General features: G+C 36.8%; 1 protein-coding gene across 2 annotated transcripts; it reads right to left on the reverse strand.

The window, feature by feature from the left end:
- Positions 1-932: 932 nt before the first annotated feature.
- LOC116128911 (putative calcium-transporting ATPase 11, plasma membrane-type) lies at positions 933-17,351 on the reverse strand. Of its 2 annotated transcripts, XM_031414669.1 has the most exons (8): positions 17,092-17,351; positions 14,068-14,131; positions 7,606-7,660; positions 5,576-7,515; positions 5,322-5,480; positions 2,000-2,171; positions 1,616-1,914; positions 933-1,406 (listed from the first exon to the last, which is right to left on the reverse strand). In XM_031414669.1, exons 1-8 carry the CDS (start codon positions 17,196-17,198, stop codon positions 1,098-1,100), a joined length of 3,105 nt encoding a protein of 1,034 aa, XP_031270529.1. In that variant the 5' UTR covers positions 17,199-17,351; the 3' UTR covers positions 933-1,097. The 2 variants fall into 2 exon arrangements, with proteins under 2 accessions (XP_031270529.1, XP_031270528.1); XM_031414668.1 differs by lacking the exon at positions 14,068-14,131 and having other exon boundaries at positions 17,028-17,351.
- Positions 17,352-17,786: the final 435 nt, after the last annotated feature.

A 17,786-nucleotide genomic window follows, 5' to 3' on the forward strand; every position in this document is an offset into this window, starting at 1 on the left:
TCGCTTAAGCGATCCATCATATCCAGAACACATTTTCAGTCATCTCCACCTACAATCGGTGCTACCACCCTCAGCTACCCACAATGCAAAAAAATATTCAACAAATTTTGCTCCTTTCAACTTGCATTACATCAAACAAGACCCAACAACCTAAACAACTAAATCAAAATCATAACTCAAACTCAATCCATCATTAAATCTTTGTAAATTGAAATATAAAATGAAAAGGGGAGATACACATACCTAGACGAAATGTCAGAAGGAGGATGAGGAGGAGGATCTATGGCAGAGAAGATGTTAATGACGGAGGAAGAAGATAGTGTTAATGGCAAGAAGAAGAAGATGTACGGGAAGGAGGAAGAAGAAGATGTAGACAAAGAGGAAGATGCAGAAACAAAGAGGAAGATGCAGAAGAAGAAGAAGATATAGATGAAACTTAGAAGAAACAACAACCAAGGGAGGGATGCGTTAATGACCGGAGGAAGAAGACGAAGGTAATTGGGTTTGCTTGCAAGAATTTCGATTCTTTGGAGACATATTGTAATTTTTAAAAGATTACACAATACTTTATTAATCTTAATTAACCACTAATCATGTTTAATTAACCTTAATCAATAATAAGACTATTTACTTAACACTTTCAAACTACATGGTCTTTTAAATAAATTTGAACTTGATTTGCCCTTTTAATAAAATGTCCGGTAAGAAATGTGAAAAACATGCTTTCTCTTATCCATTGAAATTATATTTAACGAATTACATCATATTTATTCTTCTTACTCTCTACTATAACAAAAATTACCACACTCAATTCCTCAATCCCATCATCCAAAGGCAAATTTGCACTTTTTTTTTTTTTTATTTATTATTAATTTGGTCCAAAAAGTTTACTGCAGTGATGGAAAAAAAATGTCTTCAACAAATTTCCAATCTTCTCAATATTGTTTATAATTAGAGCATAGCCAAGAAAGATTCGTAAAACATACCAGCAGCCACATCAGTTGGGATTCAAGTTAGGATTCTAACTTTGTATATATAAAATCTGAAATATTTCCCTTTCAAGTTGCTTTCAAAAACTCTTCTTATGCTTCCCTTCTTCAAGCTAAATCTGGACCACTGGGAAGCAGATCATAGCCATTATGGTGTTGGCGTTTAGGTGAATTGTTTTTGACTGGGATGAACTTTATAACAACCGCAAGAGGCATGCTGATCGCTCCAATTACAACACTGAGTACCCATAGTTGCCAGCTTAGAGGTACAGTGCTGGCAAAAGTTCCCAGGAATTCAACTATGATAACTTGAAATGCCACTGTCACTACAATAATTCCGATGAACATCCAGCTACTGAAAATGCCCCTAAATACGTTTATCTTCTCCATCTCACGACTGTTTATTTCGTTAAACACCTGAAGAAAGGTATACAAAACTCATTAATGAAAATGGAACCATCATACATTGAAACATTGGTGTGTGAAGTAGCATATTGTACTCAAAACAGTTTCCTCTAAGAAGAAACAATATCAGGAAATTTTCAGATTAGTCAATATGGTGCAATTGCAGCAATCAAGCAAGAGGATATTAATTAGAGACAATAGGCTTAATTAGATATTTGCACCTGGCAGAACACGAACGAGTTGAATATCACAGTATTGAGTACATCAGTAGCATCAGAACCAGTAAGCCCCAGTAGCTTCGTCCCTTTGAAATAGAGAGCCAGAAGGATGATCAGTTGGTAAATACTCTGACCAATGATATTCCTCCACATAATGTTGGTGATAAAACTTTCACCCCTCCCCACCGGGGGTCTTTTCATTAGTCCATCATTTGGAGGTTCTGTAGCCAAAGCCAATGCTCCGAGAGTATCCATAATCATGTTGACCCAGAGCAACTGCACAGCCGTGAGAGGAGCAGATCCTGAAAGTCGGGTGGAAGATAATGTTGACAATGCATAATACTTGTAATGGTACTATATAAATAAATAAAAGGTTAGTTAACGAACCTGAGATGCATGCCGAGAAAAAATTGATGAAAAGTGCAACAACATTAACTGTTAGCTGGAACTGCACAAACTTTTGAATGTTTATGTATACTGCACGTCCCCATTTGGCCACATTTACAATAGTTGAAAAATTATCATCTAAGATGATAACATCAGCATTTTCCTTAGCTACCTGTAAATAACATCCATAAAGAGGCAACAAGTTTATGAATGATATGAAACCTGAAGACCATGAGATGAATGTAATACCTATTATGGCAGATTACCCTTATACAAGATCATACGTATAAAGAAAATCATCAGTTCTATTCATAGTTTATAAAGGTTTAGTAGCCTTAAAATACTTCTGGTAGACATTTGCCAAAACCGAAGGAAAATGAGTTCCTAGGCATGCACTTGAAGACCAAAATATGATTTGAGAAATTGATAGCGTACTTAAAAGAGTTTAATAACAGTAATTACCAAATATCAATTATAATTGTTCAAGTTATTTCATAGAGCAAACGACATGTTCCTTCTTGAGGTTTAGCGAAATCCCATGTTGATACCCTTCGTTGTATTTATTTCAGCTTCCTATCCTTAAACTAACACCATTTCCTTTATTCTAACAATTGAAGGGTAAAAGCGTCAAAATAACCTCACATCTCAAATTTTTCTCAACTCGCAACCATTGCCGGTGCCGCCCGTTTTTCTTGGATCCTAACCGGATTTCTCACCCAAACTGATGGAAATCATCACCCTAAGCCTAATTCCTTTGCCCCCTAACCTGACCAACCAGTTTCTTGGCCAAATTTGGTCTCTTTTTTTGCGAATTCCCCAACCGTGCGATCCACAACTCAGACCTGATTTGGCCGGTTCTCGTCGCCATTGGCCTTCCCCGACCCCACTACTGACATCCTCACCCTCCATTGACCAAAACCCCAAAGGTTCCCCCTGTCTCCTCCCACTAGGGGTGTGGAAATCCGGTTAACCGAACCGGTTGGGGTGTTTTTTGAACCGAACCGGTTTTTCAGTTCAAGCAATATGCCAAACCGAAACTGGACCGAATTATCCCATAAACCGATTTGTAACCGAACCGATAATTCGGTTCGGAAACCGGTTAACCGATTATTCAAACTTACCCAAAAAATCAAATACAACCGGTAGAAACTAGTTTCACTAGGAAAAAAAAAAACCCACAGCCAAAAACAAATTATAATCATCGTCTTCTTCAAGTAACAGGTATTAAAAATATAAATTGATCATTAAAGTATTAAAAAATAATATACAATACTCCAAAATTCCGCACTCCACACACCCCAAAATCAAAACTTTCAACAAAACCAACAAAATACACAAAAATTAAAAGAATCGCATCTGTGAATTCGAAGACGCTTTTGCCTGTGATTTTTGGTCGTGCGCCGTCGTGGTTTCGTGCTAATTGAAGACTAAAAATGGCAACCAGTTCTTTATCACCGTAAAGTGCAAGTTGGCAAAGGTAAAGGCACAGTAAAGCGAAAGGAAAATTAACTAATTAAGAGATTAATTTAAAAAATAAAAGTGAGGAAAACAAACCCTAGAAAATTGAAAAGGAAGTAAGGAGAGAACGGAGAGAAGTGAACGGAATCGTCGAACTGGAGAGAAGAGGGAATGGAGTTTGTTGCGTGATTGCGTCGACACTTTGACATTGAATAAAAGTAAATGTTTGGAATCAGAGAGAGGAGAAAATTTTGGGGAAGGAGGAAGGAATTAGAGAGAAGGAAAATCTCAGGGAAAGAGGGAACGAAAAGGGAGATTATAAGTTTAGGGATTTGGGATTTTTAGGGATTTGGATTTTATATATATTATATATATAAGTTTAGGGATTTGGGTATATATATATAAACCGGTTTGCAAAATCGGTACCGGTTAACCGTTTAAAATTAATTTTTAAACCGAACCGGTTTTTCGGTTTATTTAATTTTAAAAACCGAAACCGAACCAGTTACTCCGAATAACCGGTTTTTCGGACCGATTTCGGTCCGATTTTCCGATTCGGTTCGGTTTTTTTTTTGCACCCCTACCTCCCATCGATCACCGACTTCCATTACGTTAGGGTTTTGGATTTCTCAGCCAAATTCCAGCCAATTCCGATAGCCAAAACTCCCCCCGCCTCCACTTTTGGCATCAGTAGTGCCTCCTCTTCAAAACCCCCATAACCCCACCTCTTAGTAACTCACTGATCGATGTCCACGATAGCACTGCCTGCAACCGCATTTGGGTTGTTTTTCTTGTTGTTTTGGCTTCGATTTGACTAAATTTTGGTTTGATTTGAAGTTTGTTTGTGTTGTGGATTGATTGTACAAACCCCCTGGCCATTTTCCCGATTGTCGGACATCACCGCACCTACCTCTTGCACAACGCCCGCCAACTGTTCAACCATTTGCCCCAACCAATCGCGCGAACACAAACCTAACGACAACCAATGATTGGCTGGGCAATGAGGTAGCCGATGGGGAATAAAGGAGTTTTGGTGTGGAGGGGATGGAGTAGCTAATGGTGGCAGCGGGGTACAATTGCAATGGAGTCAGGTCGGTTGGCCTAAAAGCGACAGTCGCAAGGAAGTGGTTTGGAATGGGTGGTTCAAGGGCATTTTGGTAATTATAGCCATTGCATCTCCCAAAAGTCACTAACCGTTAGTTTAAGAGTGGGAATCTAGAATAAATACAACCAAGGGTATCAACTTATGATTTCACTAAAGCTCGGATGGGAATATGTCGTTTACTCTATTTCATATTATAACTTAATAAGAGCTCCTTTTACTAAAAAAACTGCTATACTACTAGCAGATAAGAGATCTCTCATTCTTGTGAATCATATCATGCAATTGATATTAGAATTAGGGAAGAAAAATAAACTTGTAAAATAAATGACTCCAAAAGGATGCTTACACTGATGATCATAAAATCTCTTTAGAAAGAGAGTTGGGCACAGTAAAGTGAGGAAGGAGTATTTCTAGTTCATATTGGCCTTAAAATTAGTCAAATATAACAAATGAGGAACAGAAACAAAAAACAAAAAAAAAAATTTAAAATTTAAAATTTAAATAATTGATTTGAAATTTCAGTATACAGGAATTATTCAAACTGTCCCCGGTTAACCTATGGATTTTGAAATAAAAACCATGAAGCTGCTTGGCCAAAAGCCAACAACGTTCAGATACTCCTGCATAGTAAAACAGTTTATACATCTTTTACTAGTAGGTAGAAAAAGAGATTCACGAAGATCTTATACATATTGGAAAAAGAACTCAAACATGTTCTGGTCAAATAAACACAAACAAGTTTTATAAAGGAAAACTAACCTCTGTTCCTGCTATGCCCATAGCGAGTCCAATATCTGCTTCATGCAAAGCAGGAGCATCGTTAGTCCCATCACCAGTCACTGCAACAACATCTCTAAATGTATTCCTTAATTGAGTTACCAAGGTGTGCTTGTCCAAAGGCAAAGAGCGAGCCATTACCTATATTTAGAATAACAGTTTATATAGTGTTAGCATCTTCTTATGCATGTAATTAGATATCATAACTATGCTATGCCTAACATTAAGGAAAAAACCTGAAGTTTTGGTATGATGCGCTTCATCTCATCAGGGGACATATTACGAAATTCTGGTCCTTCTACAGCCTCACCATCTGATGTAAGTATACCGCACTCCTTTGCTATTGCTATAGCTGTATTAATATTGTCTCCAGTAACCATGCGAACAGTAATTCCAGCTGCTAAACAAGTTTGAACTGCTTCCCTGACTTCAGGTCGAACTGGATCCTTAATTCCAACAACTGTTATTAATGTATAGCCACTTTCAGGGATGCTGTTTTCATCAGAAGATTCATTTAGATCTTTGAAAGCCAGGCAAAGAGTTCTGAGAGCTTCAGAGGCAAAGCTGTTTATTACATCTGTGATATATCCTACTTGTTCTTCAGATAGAGTAACAGTTTCTCCACTTTCATCAATCACTTTGTCACACATTCCCAATACTATTTCTGATGCACCCTTACAAAATGCTCTCATTCTGCCCCCCGGACGAGCCACAAGAACAGACATCTTCTTCCTGACTGAATTAAAAGGCTCCACCTTAATTATCTTACATTCTCTGCGTTGGCCATCAAAGTCGCCACCCAAAATCAAGCCAAATTCCAACAGTGCTGATTCTGTTGGTGTTCCCAAAATGGAAGTTTTCCCTTCTTTATCCTTCACCACTTCAGAATTAGTATTTTGAAATATAGCCTGCAAGAAGATGTTTAATACTTCTCTGGATGTTTCTGATTGAAAAATGTCTTCATACTTGTTACTTTGAATCTTTGTAATTTTATGGCATATCCATATCTTATCGACTACCATATGGTTTGTGGTTAATGTACCTGTTTTATCAGTGCAAATGCAGTTAGCAGAACCCATTGTCTCACAAGCAGAGAGATGTCTTACTAGTGCACGATCATTCATTAATTTCTTCATTGCAAAGGCAAGGCTCAATGTAACTGCCAATGGCAATCCTTCAGGGACGGCAACAACAATTATAGTTACTGAGACAGCAAAGTAGTTTATAAGCGTCAATGCATCAGTTGAAGACCAATCTGTGATTTTATGTTTAATTGCTTTCTCTACCAGAAACCTTCCAGTCAATACCAAAAATGTAATCACAGCAAAAGTTAAACCGATTTTACCAATAATTGTAGCAACGCCATTTAGCTTCACCTGTAATGGGGTCTCATCTTGCCCACCCTCATTCAGAGTTTCCATCAACTTCCCCCATTCAGTCCTCATACCAACTGTTGTCACCAGCATCTTTCCTGAACCATCTTGAACTTTAGTTCCCGAAAGAAGAAAAGGTCTTTCTTCATCTATATTCACAGGCTCACTTTCCCCTGACAAGCTTGATTCATCAATCACCAAAGAATGTCCGGATATAAGAATCCCATCGGCTGGAACTTGGTCTCCTATAGATAGATGAACAACATCGCCAACAACCAAATCATAAATGGAAATTTTTTGTCTCCGTTCATCCCTAGTGACCTGAATAATAATCTTTTTCTTCTCCTTATCTAAATCTCTAAATTGCAAGGACTGCTTGTAGTCACTGATAGCAGTAACCATAACTACCAAGAGTATACAAAGTATGATCCCCAGTCCATCATACAAACCCTTTGGCCACCCTTCTGTGGCAAGTCCTACACCTATAGATGCCACAGCACAAACCATTAGTATAATTAGTGTTAGGTCTTGAAGTGCATCCCACACAAACATTAAAAATGTTCTGGGAGGTTTTTCTGTATAACGGTTGATGCCATAGATCTTTTGCCTGATAGGTATATCACTTTCATGAACACCTTCATTTAGCGAGACAGAAACTTTCTGAGCAATCCCTTCAACTCCATTACAGTGTTTCAGGCCTTTAATATCATGACCACGAACAATAAACGCTAGTTCATCTGGGTCTATAGTAAAACCGGCTTCTCTAGCCTCACCTGAAAGCTTGTATTCAGTTCGTCCAGCAGCTGCACAAGAACAAAAATTGAACTAAGAAAATGGGACCCAAGGGCATAAGACAAACTTTTGATGAAACTATGAGAAGTTAAATATCATACCATCAATGAACTGCAGAGCTGCTTTTTGAACATAAAGAGCTACTCTTATCTTTTCCTGGGTAAGATGAAACAAAGGTACAGAGACACGATAATGAGGTCAAAGAAATAAGTTACTAAATTAGCCAATTAATGGCTGTATGTGTTAGAAAAGCTTGCCATTTAATTGCAGTATGTTAGATAAGCTTGACAAAACGAGTGCCATTCTTAACCTCCATGCTAAATCTCATTACAATCCACGTTATCCTTGTGTTCTTAAGGTACCTAATTTAGGCTCCGGGCTATAACTGATCTTCAAAGTGATCAAAGCTTGTTCTTTTTCTAAGAAAAAAGATGCGTTCAAGCTGTTCACGATAAATTAAATATATAAATGCTACATCGTTACACCACTGACAGTATAATGTAACTGAAATTTGACAGCTGAAAAACCAATAACGAGCTGGAATAACAAAAAGTCTTGATTTTAGCTTATCCTTCACGAGCTCATCGATCAATTTTAGACAGAGGGGTTGTGTTTTTCACAAACTTTAAAAAATCCAGTAATCAATTGTTATTTCAGAATACAAGTTGGAATATGCACATTTCATAACATCATGAGAAACATCACAGTTGGCCTTGATAAGTTTAGTAGTATGAGTGTCAACCAATTAAATCAACATTCTTGGGATCACGAAGATCACAGAGAGTAAAATAAAAGTTACGTACATAACTTTCTTCGAGCAAAAGATATAGGGCTCCATTTGGTTCACTTTTTTACACTTTTTAGAAAAGTTTTGTGAAAAAAGTTAAAAAAAATTGAATTGGACGGGTATTATGATGTAGGATTTAGAAATTAATAAAAATATCCCCTATATTTATTTATTTACTAAACACCCCTATAATAAAATATTAAAAGTTAACAAAAACACCCCCAACTCACCCAAAAATTATGGACAGCCGGCCACTATCGGAAAAGGCTAGATTGGCGCACTATCGGCCAGATTCAATCTGCAGTACACCGTTTTACCAGATTCCGGCCATCTTCCGGCAGTGGTAGCCAGAATCTGGTAAATGTGGGTTGCTGGGGTGTTTTTACAATTTCTAAAAAAAATATTTAGGGGTATTTAATTAAATTAACAAATTTAAGGGGTTTAAAAAAAGTTGAATAATATTGAATAATATTGTGAGTTTTTGCAATTTTACTGTTTAACTTTATTGTGAATACTAATAGTAGTATTCCCAAAAGGGAACCAAACGGAGCCATATAATCGCATTATTCACCAACACAAGTGGAAGAAAGTAGCTAATCCACTCAAAAATGAATGTTTTCTGTGTTCACCAATAAGATATTATCTTAAAGAAAATTACATAAAAACTTATATCATTTTATAGTCCTTTTCAATGAATTTTTAAAACGAAAGTAATTCAATGTATTATCTGTTATGCCTAAAAAGTCACGCTGATGTCAGCTCAACAAGTGTCATAAAGATAAATTGTACTTCTTGTCAAGCTCATACCGCCTCAAATATATCTTATACCAACCCTATCTCATTTTAAAAGAAGAACGGATGAAAGTTTTCCATGTGTCAAGGCAACTTGCAAAACACTCATTACATTAACCTCAAAAGTATATAAATTGGCACTTCTCTTCACGAAAAAAGGGGGCCAGGCAGAGAAGAGTTGGGCATAGATTTGAGCTTCATTTTATTATTTTTTCTTTGTAAACAAAGCTTCTCTCCATTCTTTGTACGCCTTACAGGCAATATCACAGCAATAGTCAGAGAATAATAAAATCACAGTGGACGTAGGATTCGCTTTTGAGCATCCGAACCACTATAAAAACTCATCTTTCCAATCTTTTATTTATGTTTTAACATCATATTCAAATCTCTTGAATTCATCACATGTAATTTCTAAATCCGTTTAGCACTTCACGCGTGCGAGTCGTTGGTGTCAAAATCAAGCATCAACAGTTTGGTGGCCCATGCAGGTCTCAAACCTGCATCCAAGTTCCCTGATGGCATGGTCAGATAGCAGATTGCACCCGTCAGAGTTCTCCAATCGCGTGGCCAAATCGTAGATCGCACGCATCAGAGTTCTCTGATTGCATGGCCAGATCGCTGATCACACGCATCAGAGTTCTCGAATCGCGTGGCCAGATCGCTGATCGCACCCATTAGAGTTCTCGGATCGCGTGGCCAGATCGCACGCGTCAGAGTTCTCCGATCGCGTGGCCAGTCGCTGATCACATGCATCAGAGTTCTCTGGACTAGTGGCCAAATCGCAAATCGCACGCGTCAAAGTTCTCCGATTGCGTGGCCAGATCACATATCGCACGCATCAGAATTCTCCGATCATGTGGCCAATTGCTGATTACACGCATCAAAGTTCTTTGAACGCGTGGCCAAATCGTAGATCGCACGCGTTAGAGTTCTCCGATCGCGTGGCTAGATCGAAGATCGCACGCGTCAGAGTTCTCCGATCGCACGAGTCAGAGTTCTCCGATCGCGTGGCCAGATCGCTGATCGCACGCGTCAGAGTTCTCCGATCGCGTGGTCATATCGTTGATCACATGCTCAGATCATCTTGATCTTCAGCTTCATATCGCTGATCTTTAGCTTTAAATCGCATGGCCGGATCGCTGATCACAAGCTCAGATCGTTGATCTTCAGCTTCAGATCGCTGATCTTTAGCGCTCTGATCGCGTGGCCAGATCGCTGATCGCACGCTCAGATCGTCTTGATCTTCAATTTCAGATCGCGTGGCCAGATCGCTGATCACACACTTAGATCGTTGACCTCGAGTTCTCAGATCAAGCTTCGCGCTTTCTGATCGAACTCCTTGTGTTCTCAGATCAAGCTTCGCGCTTTCTGATCAAACTTCTTCCGCGCTTTCTGATCGAGCTCTTTATGCTCTCTGATGGAGCTCATAAGCTCGCTCGTTTACTTGAGATTGTGTGCATTAGATCATTCAGATCGCATGCCTCAAACTCTCAGGTCGAGCTCCTATTAAATCGCGATCAGCTCCTAGCTTTCAAATCGCGATCAGCTCTTAGCTCTGATATTGTGAACAACTTCAGGTCGTGTTCTCAAATCTCAGATCGCAATCAGTTCTCAGATCGCGACCAGTTGTCAGTGTCAGAAAAAACGCGTAGAAAACTCAAAACAGCCCTAAAACATGCCGAAACAGTGAATTTTGGTCTCGAAAATGGCCCCAACTAGGTTCTCCAGTTGCCACGACGTAGAGCTCAGAACAAGCTTTCTGTGGATATCTTACGGGATCCAAAACTCCTCCCGGATCAAAAGTTATTATTATTTTAAGTTGGCTTATCCGTTTGAAGCCTCTAAACCGTGCGTTTGGATTTCTGACGTTAGCTCTCCTCAGGGATTCATCTACTAGACATTTCATGTTAGTTATCAAGTCGCGCTCAGCTTCGGATCGCTCTAAGCTCTCAAATCGCAGTCCTAGCTCTCAGCACCCGATATTGCCTAGCATAGTTTGAGCTCTTCAGTTCGAGACTCCAGCCTATAGTGCGACAGCCATTCAGATCAAAGACTTGAGTTTTTGAAGAGCGATTACGCACTCCAAAAACTGGGGGAGGGGGGGGGGGGGTTCTGTTATACCTAAATAGTCATGCTGATGTCAGCTCAACAAGTACCTAAAAGACAAATTGTACTTCCTGTCAAGCCCATACCGCCTCAAGGATATCTTATACCAACCCTATCTCATTTTAAGAGAATAACAGATGAGCGCTTTCCATGTGTCAAGGCAACCTACAAAACACTCATTACATTGACCCCAAAGATGTATAAATTAACACTTCTCTTCACGAAAAAAAGGGGTCAGGCAGAAAAGAGCTGGGCATAGATTTGAGCTTCATTTCATTATTTTTTCTCTGTAAACAAAGCTTCTCTCCATTCTTTGTACGCCTTACAAGCAATATCATAGCCATAGTCAGAGAATAATAAAATCACAGTGAACGTAGGATTCACTTTTGAGCATCCGAACCACTATAAAAACTCCTTTTTCCAATCTTTTATTTACGTTTCAACATCATATTCAAATCTCTTGAATTCATCACGTATGATTTCTAAATCCGTTTAACATTTCACGCATACAAGTCGTTGGTATCAAAATCAAACATCAACATTATCTTAACTATCAAAAATGGGAGGTTGAAAATCAGCAATTTTTGACAACACTTATTAATCAAAATATTGACATAAAATTATTTTATTACAATAATAATCAACTGAAACCTGTTTGAACTACATTTATTATCACTATATTCCATAACTCATGGTCAAAACATTTTCTAATAATAGTTTGGTTAGGTGACCATTGAAATGATCCCATTAGCCAACATAGTTGAAGTCCGAGAAGGGCACCATTAAAATAAGTGAAGGGTGATAAGCATGTGCCAAGAATATAAAATTTGTATCAGTAATACTATACCCACAAACTCTTTTCACTAACTTTTTCTCACAAACATGAAATGTAATCGGTCAACTCATAATATGTCCTACCTGCCCAACAATGAATCATACCTAACTAAATGCCAAGCTGCCATTAACGTGTGTGAAAAAAAGTGGTGAGAAATTGTCAACTTACCTTTCTTAGATTTGGATATATAAAAAAATAAAAAATGGAACAAACATTACAACAGGACAAAGAACCTCATGTACCCATATGGGACGGAAAGTGACCCATCACTATCAAAGTAGACAAAGGTGTCCCATTAACTGACCCCGGTTAAGCTGAGGAAATTTCAAGGAAGTTTCGTGGGTTGCCGCTATTGGGAATTAAAAAGTCATGAATGTGAATTTAATAATCCCGCCGTGCCAAACAGGATATGCCTATTTTTTCTAAGTCTACCTGACAAGAACTTGCGATCGTCTGGTCACCATACAGAGAGTAGGGTAGCTCTTGCAATCAATTGCTTCTTAAATTCAAACTAATGTTATCAGTTGAAAAAAAAAAAAAAAAAAAATTAGAATCCCTTGACCATGAAAACTCAGAGACCGAAATTCCGGTAGAAATTGAAGCCCAGAACTCCCCATTAAAAGTGCTACGTTTCTTTTCCCATCAAAGATATTGGCAATTAATAATCTTTTCAAGATTAACTATGAAGGCTGCAGGATAATGGAGATCTAAGCAGTCCATATTCCTCGTTATCAACCATAAATAGAGACGAAAGTGGAGTGTACTTCTAGTAACGATAATACTGCTGGCCCAATCGAGTTGCGATTGATATCATAGATAGAACTGTGTATGAATGGGTGGATAAATACACATACTCATTACAAAATCCTCACCACAAAATATGATAAAACTGGAAACAAACTTGTCGAATTTTTAAATGTTTCAAGCCACCCAACTTTGTATTATTAACAAGCATTTGTTGTTATTTTTATATCTAATTATACTACATATGAGAATATAACTTTTCATGGCGTAGTGTGTAAATCTTATTATAAATTTTACAGTGACTATTTATATCAAACTCACTCTCAGTAGAAAAGTATTAAATATCTTAATAGAATTTTTTATTTTTTTTAAGGGTTTAATATCATTTCATATTTATCATATAACGGTTATTTATAAAGAGAAACAAAAAAGCCTTATGCTTAAAAAAATAAGCAAGATTATTCATACCAAAAAAAAAAAAAATGCCCATTTTCTCATACTTAATATATATAGTTTAAAACTTTATAAATAATTTACTAAAATTTGTAAAGCTTTAATAAATTTCTAGTTAAAATTTCGAATATATGTAAAACAATTATTTAAATGTTTTATAATATAAAAGAGAACAGTGTCAGCTAGGCGAAATGAAATGGGACGAGTGGTTAAAACTTAAAACAAAGTGGACTTTTTTAGGTCAAAGAACCGAGTCACCCATTTCTTGCGACGTGGCAACAGTTTATTGGACAGCCAACACGTGATCTACGATGGGACTTCAAAAGACAGAAAATCTAACCATATATTTATGCACAAACTCCGGGGATGGCGATTATTTCTACGTTTACAATTTAGAAGAATGTCAAAGAATTCGAACGGCCAACTAAGGGACGTGTATTTATGCACCAACAAACAAACCTCTGTTTGGTTAGCGAAAATACCGATAAGAGAAATAATTTATGCTCAGGTAAACTGGTAAAGTTTGCTTTAGTCTTTAGAAAAAAAACACGGAAAAGAATTAAATAAAGTTTAAATTCTGATTTTAAATCTCTCTTTTTTTTATATAAGATTAGAAAATAGGTTTAATAAAAACCACAAACTAATTAATGCGCATTTAATTAGAGAAACATGAGGTAGAGAGAGATCAGCCTGCTTTCTGACTGTTCCGTATTTTTCCGTTTGGTTGCCGAGAAAATTAAGGAAAGAAAAAAAGATTATGCTAAATGGTGGTGTAGTTTGCAGTGTTGAAAAATATAAAGTGAGATAAATAAAAAAAATAAAATTAAAGGTAGAAGTAAAGAGAACCTGTATACTGCGTTTTTTCTTCTCGGCCTCAGCACGTTTGACGAGATCCGCGACGTTACGGAACCTTCTACGGCGGTTCAGGGGGGTTCTGTTATACCTAAATAGTCATGCTGATGTCAGCTCAACAAGTACCTAAAAGACAAATTGTACTTCCTGTCAAGCCCATACCGCCTCAAGGATATCTTATACCAACCCTATCTCATTTTAAGAGAATAACAGATGAGCGCTTTCCATGTGTCAAGGCAACCTACAAAACACTCATTACATTGACCCCAAAGATGTATAAATTAACACTTCTCTTCACGAAAAAAAGGGGTCAGGCAGAAAAGAGCTGGGCATAGATTTGAGCTTCATTTCATTATTTTTTCTCTGTAAACAAAGCTTCTCTCCATTCTTTGTACGCCTTACAAGCAATATCATAGCCATAGTCAGAGAATAATAAAATCACAGTGAACGTAGGATTCACTTTTGAGCATCCGAACCACTATAAAAACTCCTTTTTCCAATCTTTTATTTACGTTTCAACATCATATTCAAATCTCTTGAATTCATCACGTATGATTTCTAAATCCGTTTAACATTTCACGCATACAAGTCGTTGGTATCAAAATCAAACATCAACATTATCTTAACTATCAAAAATGGGAGGTTGAAAATCAGCAATTTTTGACAACACTTATTAATCAAAATATTGACATAAAATTATTTTATTACAATAATAATCAACTGAAACCTGTTTGAACTACATTTATTATCACTATATTCCATAACTCATGGTCAAAACATTTTCTAATAATAGTTTGGTTAGGTGACCATTGAAATGATCCCATTAGCCAACATAGTTGAAGTCCGAGAAGGGCACCATTAAAATAAGTGAAGGGTGATAAGCATGTGCCAAGAATATAAAATTTGTATCAGTAATACTATACCCACAAACTCTTTTCACTAACTTTTTCTCACAAACATGAAATGTAATCGGTCAACTCATAATATGTCCTACCTGCCCAACAATGAATCATACCTAACTAAATGCCAAGCTGCCATTAACGTGTGTGAAAAAAAGTGGTGAGAAATTGTCAACTTACCTTTCTTAGATTTGGATATATAAAAAAATAAAAAATGGAACAAACATTACAACAGGACAAAGAACCTCATGTACCCATATGGGACGGAAAGTGACCCATCACTATCAAAGTAGACAAAGGTGTCCCATTAACTGACCCCGGTTAAGCTGAGGAAATTTCAAGGAAGTTTCGTGGGTTGCCGCTATTGGGAATTAAAAAGTCATGAATGTGAATTTAATAATCCCGCCGTGCCAAACAGGATATGCCTATTTTTTCTAAGTCTACCTGACAAGAACTTGCGATCGTCTGGTCACCATACAGAGAGTAGGGTAGCTCTTGCAATCAATTGCTTCTTAAATTCAAACTAATGTTATCAGTTGAAAAAAAAAAAAAAAAAAAATTAGAATCCCTTGACCATGAAAACTCAGAGACCGAAATTCCGGTAGAAATTGAAGCCCAGAACTCCCCATTAAAAGTGCTACGTTTCTTTTCCCATCAAAGATATTGGCAATTAATAATCTTTTCAAGATTAACTATGAAGGCTGCAGGATAATGGAGATCTAAGCAGTCCATATTCCTCGTTATCAACCATAAATAGAGACGAAAGTGGAGTGTACTTCTAGTAACGATAATACTGCTGGCCCAATCGAGTTGCGATTGATATCATAGATAGAACTGTGTATGAATGGGTGGATAAATACACATACTCATTACAAAATCCTCACCACAAAATATGATAAAACTGGAAACAAACTTGTCGAATTTTTAAATGTTTCAAGCCACCCAACTTTGTATTATTAACAAGCATTTGTTGTTATTTTTATATCTAATTATACTACATATGAGAATATAACTTTTCATGGCGTAGTGTGTAAATCTTATTATAAATTTTACAGTGACTATTTATATCAAACTCACTCTCAGTAGAAAAGTATTAAATATCTTAATAGAATTTTTTATTTTTTTTAAGGGTTTAATATCATTTCATATTTATCATATAACGGTTATTTATAAAGAGAAACAAAAAAGCCTTATGCTTAAAAAAATAAGCAAGATTATTCATACCAAAAAAAAAAAAAATGCCCATTTTCTCATACTTAATATATATAGTTTAAAACTTTATAAATAATTTACTAAAATTTGTAAAGCTTTAATAAATTTCTAGTTAAAATTTCGAATATATGTAAAACAATTATTTAAATGTTTTATAATATAAAAGAGAACAGTGTCAGCTAGGCGAAATGAAATGGGACGAGTGGTTAAAACTTAAAACAAAGTGGACTTTTTTAGGTCAAAGAACCGAGTCACCCATTTCTTGCGACGTGGCAACAGTTTATTGGACAGCCAACACGTGATCTACGATGGGACTTCAAAAGACAGAAAATCTAACCATATATTTATGCACAAACTCCGGGGATGGCGATTATTTCTACGTTTACAATTTAGAAGAATGTCAAAGAATTCGAACGGCCAACTAAGGGACGTGTATTTATGCACCAACAAACAAACCTCTGTTTGGTTAGCGAAAATACCGATAAGAGAAATAATTTATGCTCAGGTAAACTGGTAAAGTTTGCTTTAGTCTTTAGAAAAAAAACACGGAAAAGAATTAAATAAAGTTTAAATTCTGATTTTAAATCTCTCTTTTTTTTATATAAGATTAGAAAATAGGTTTAATAAAAACCACAAACTAATTAATGCGCATTTAATTAGAGAAACATGAGGTAGAGAGAGATCAGCCTGCTTTCTGACTGTTCCGTATTTTTCCGTTTGGTTGCCGAGAAAATTAAGGAAAGAAAAAAAGATTATGCTAAATGGTGGTGTAGTTTGCAGTGTTGAAAAATATAAAGTGAGATAAATAAAAAAAATAAAATTAAAGGTAGAAGTAAAGAGAACCTGTATACTGCGTTTTTTCTTCTCGGCCTCAGCACGTTTGACGAGATCCGCGACGTTACGGAACCTTCTACGGCGGTTCTTCACGATAGAGACCAAAGATCTCCACCGTCTCAAGGCTTCCTCTGAGGGATTCTTAGGCTCCAAATCAAAGTCTTTCAAAAGACCGTCCATATTTTTGAATATTCTGCTCCCTCTTGAGCTTGTTTTTAAGCTAAACGGAGTTCTTCCCGCAGTTTCTTTTCGTCTAAACTATTAGGCCAAATAGATGATAAGAAAAAAAGCGAGTCAAGAATGGCAGAGGACCACAGGACGCAGAGGTTAGTGAATAAGCGCTAGCGTTTGCTCCGTCAGTGCGAGGGAGAGTGTTCCGTGATATGCAGCCATATATCCTTCTACAGCCATTTTATTTATTAACTATTTGGTTCGTGGCCCAATGAACCGCACCGAAGAAAAGAAAAAAAAAATCTTTATTATAACAAAGAGTAAACAACTTTTTCCCCCCAAATAATGCTTTAATCACACTTTTCACTCACAAACTTTTAAAATATCATTTTATCATCCTAGTTTATATTTCATTTCCGATTATGGCATCTTTGTGACCCCACACCACCATCATTCTCTTTTCCAATTATCATTCACCAAAACCTCTTAAACCTTACTCCTATCAACCCTGTCAATCGCCGACAATCTAGCAATTAGGGTTTACACAACCGTCCCTCCCAAGTCAAATTCCAATCAATCACAATCACCAAAATCCAA

The sequence above is a fragment of the Pistacia vera genome, unplaced genomic scaffold (assembly GCF_008641045.1).
Source record: "Pistacia vera cultivar Batoury unplaced genomic scaffold, PisVer_v2 Contig205, whole genome shotgun sequence".
In the NCBI taxonomy this organism is placed as follows: domain Eukaryota; kingdom Viridiplantae; phylum Streptophyta; class Magnoliopsida; order Sapindales; family Anacardiaceae; genus Pistacia; species Pistacia vera.

Bases quoted from the DNA above. Each gene is read 5' to 3' on its own strand.
- LOC116128911 (XM_031414669.1), bottom strand. From the start codon at position 17,198: ATGGACGGTCTTTTGAAAGACTTTGATTTGGAGCCTAAGAATCCCTCA. The intron at 7,661-14,067 runs GTTCTCTTTACT...CATCTTACCCAG, and splicing joins AGAAAAAACGCAGTATACAG to GAAAAGATAAGAGTAGCTCT. The intron at 2,172-5,321 runs GTTAGTTTTCCT...TGTTATTTACAG, and splicing joins TGGGCATAGCAGGAACAGAG to GTAGCTAAGGAAAATGCTGA.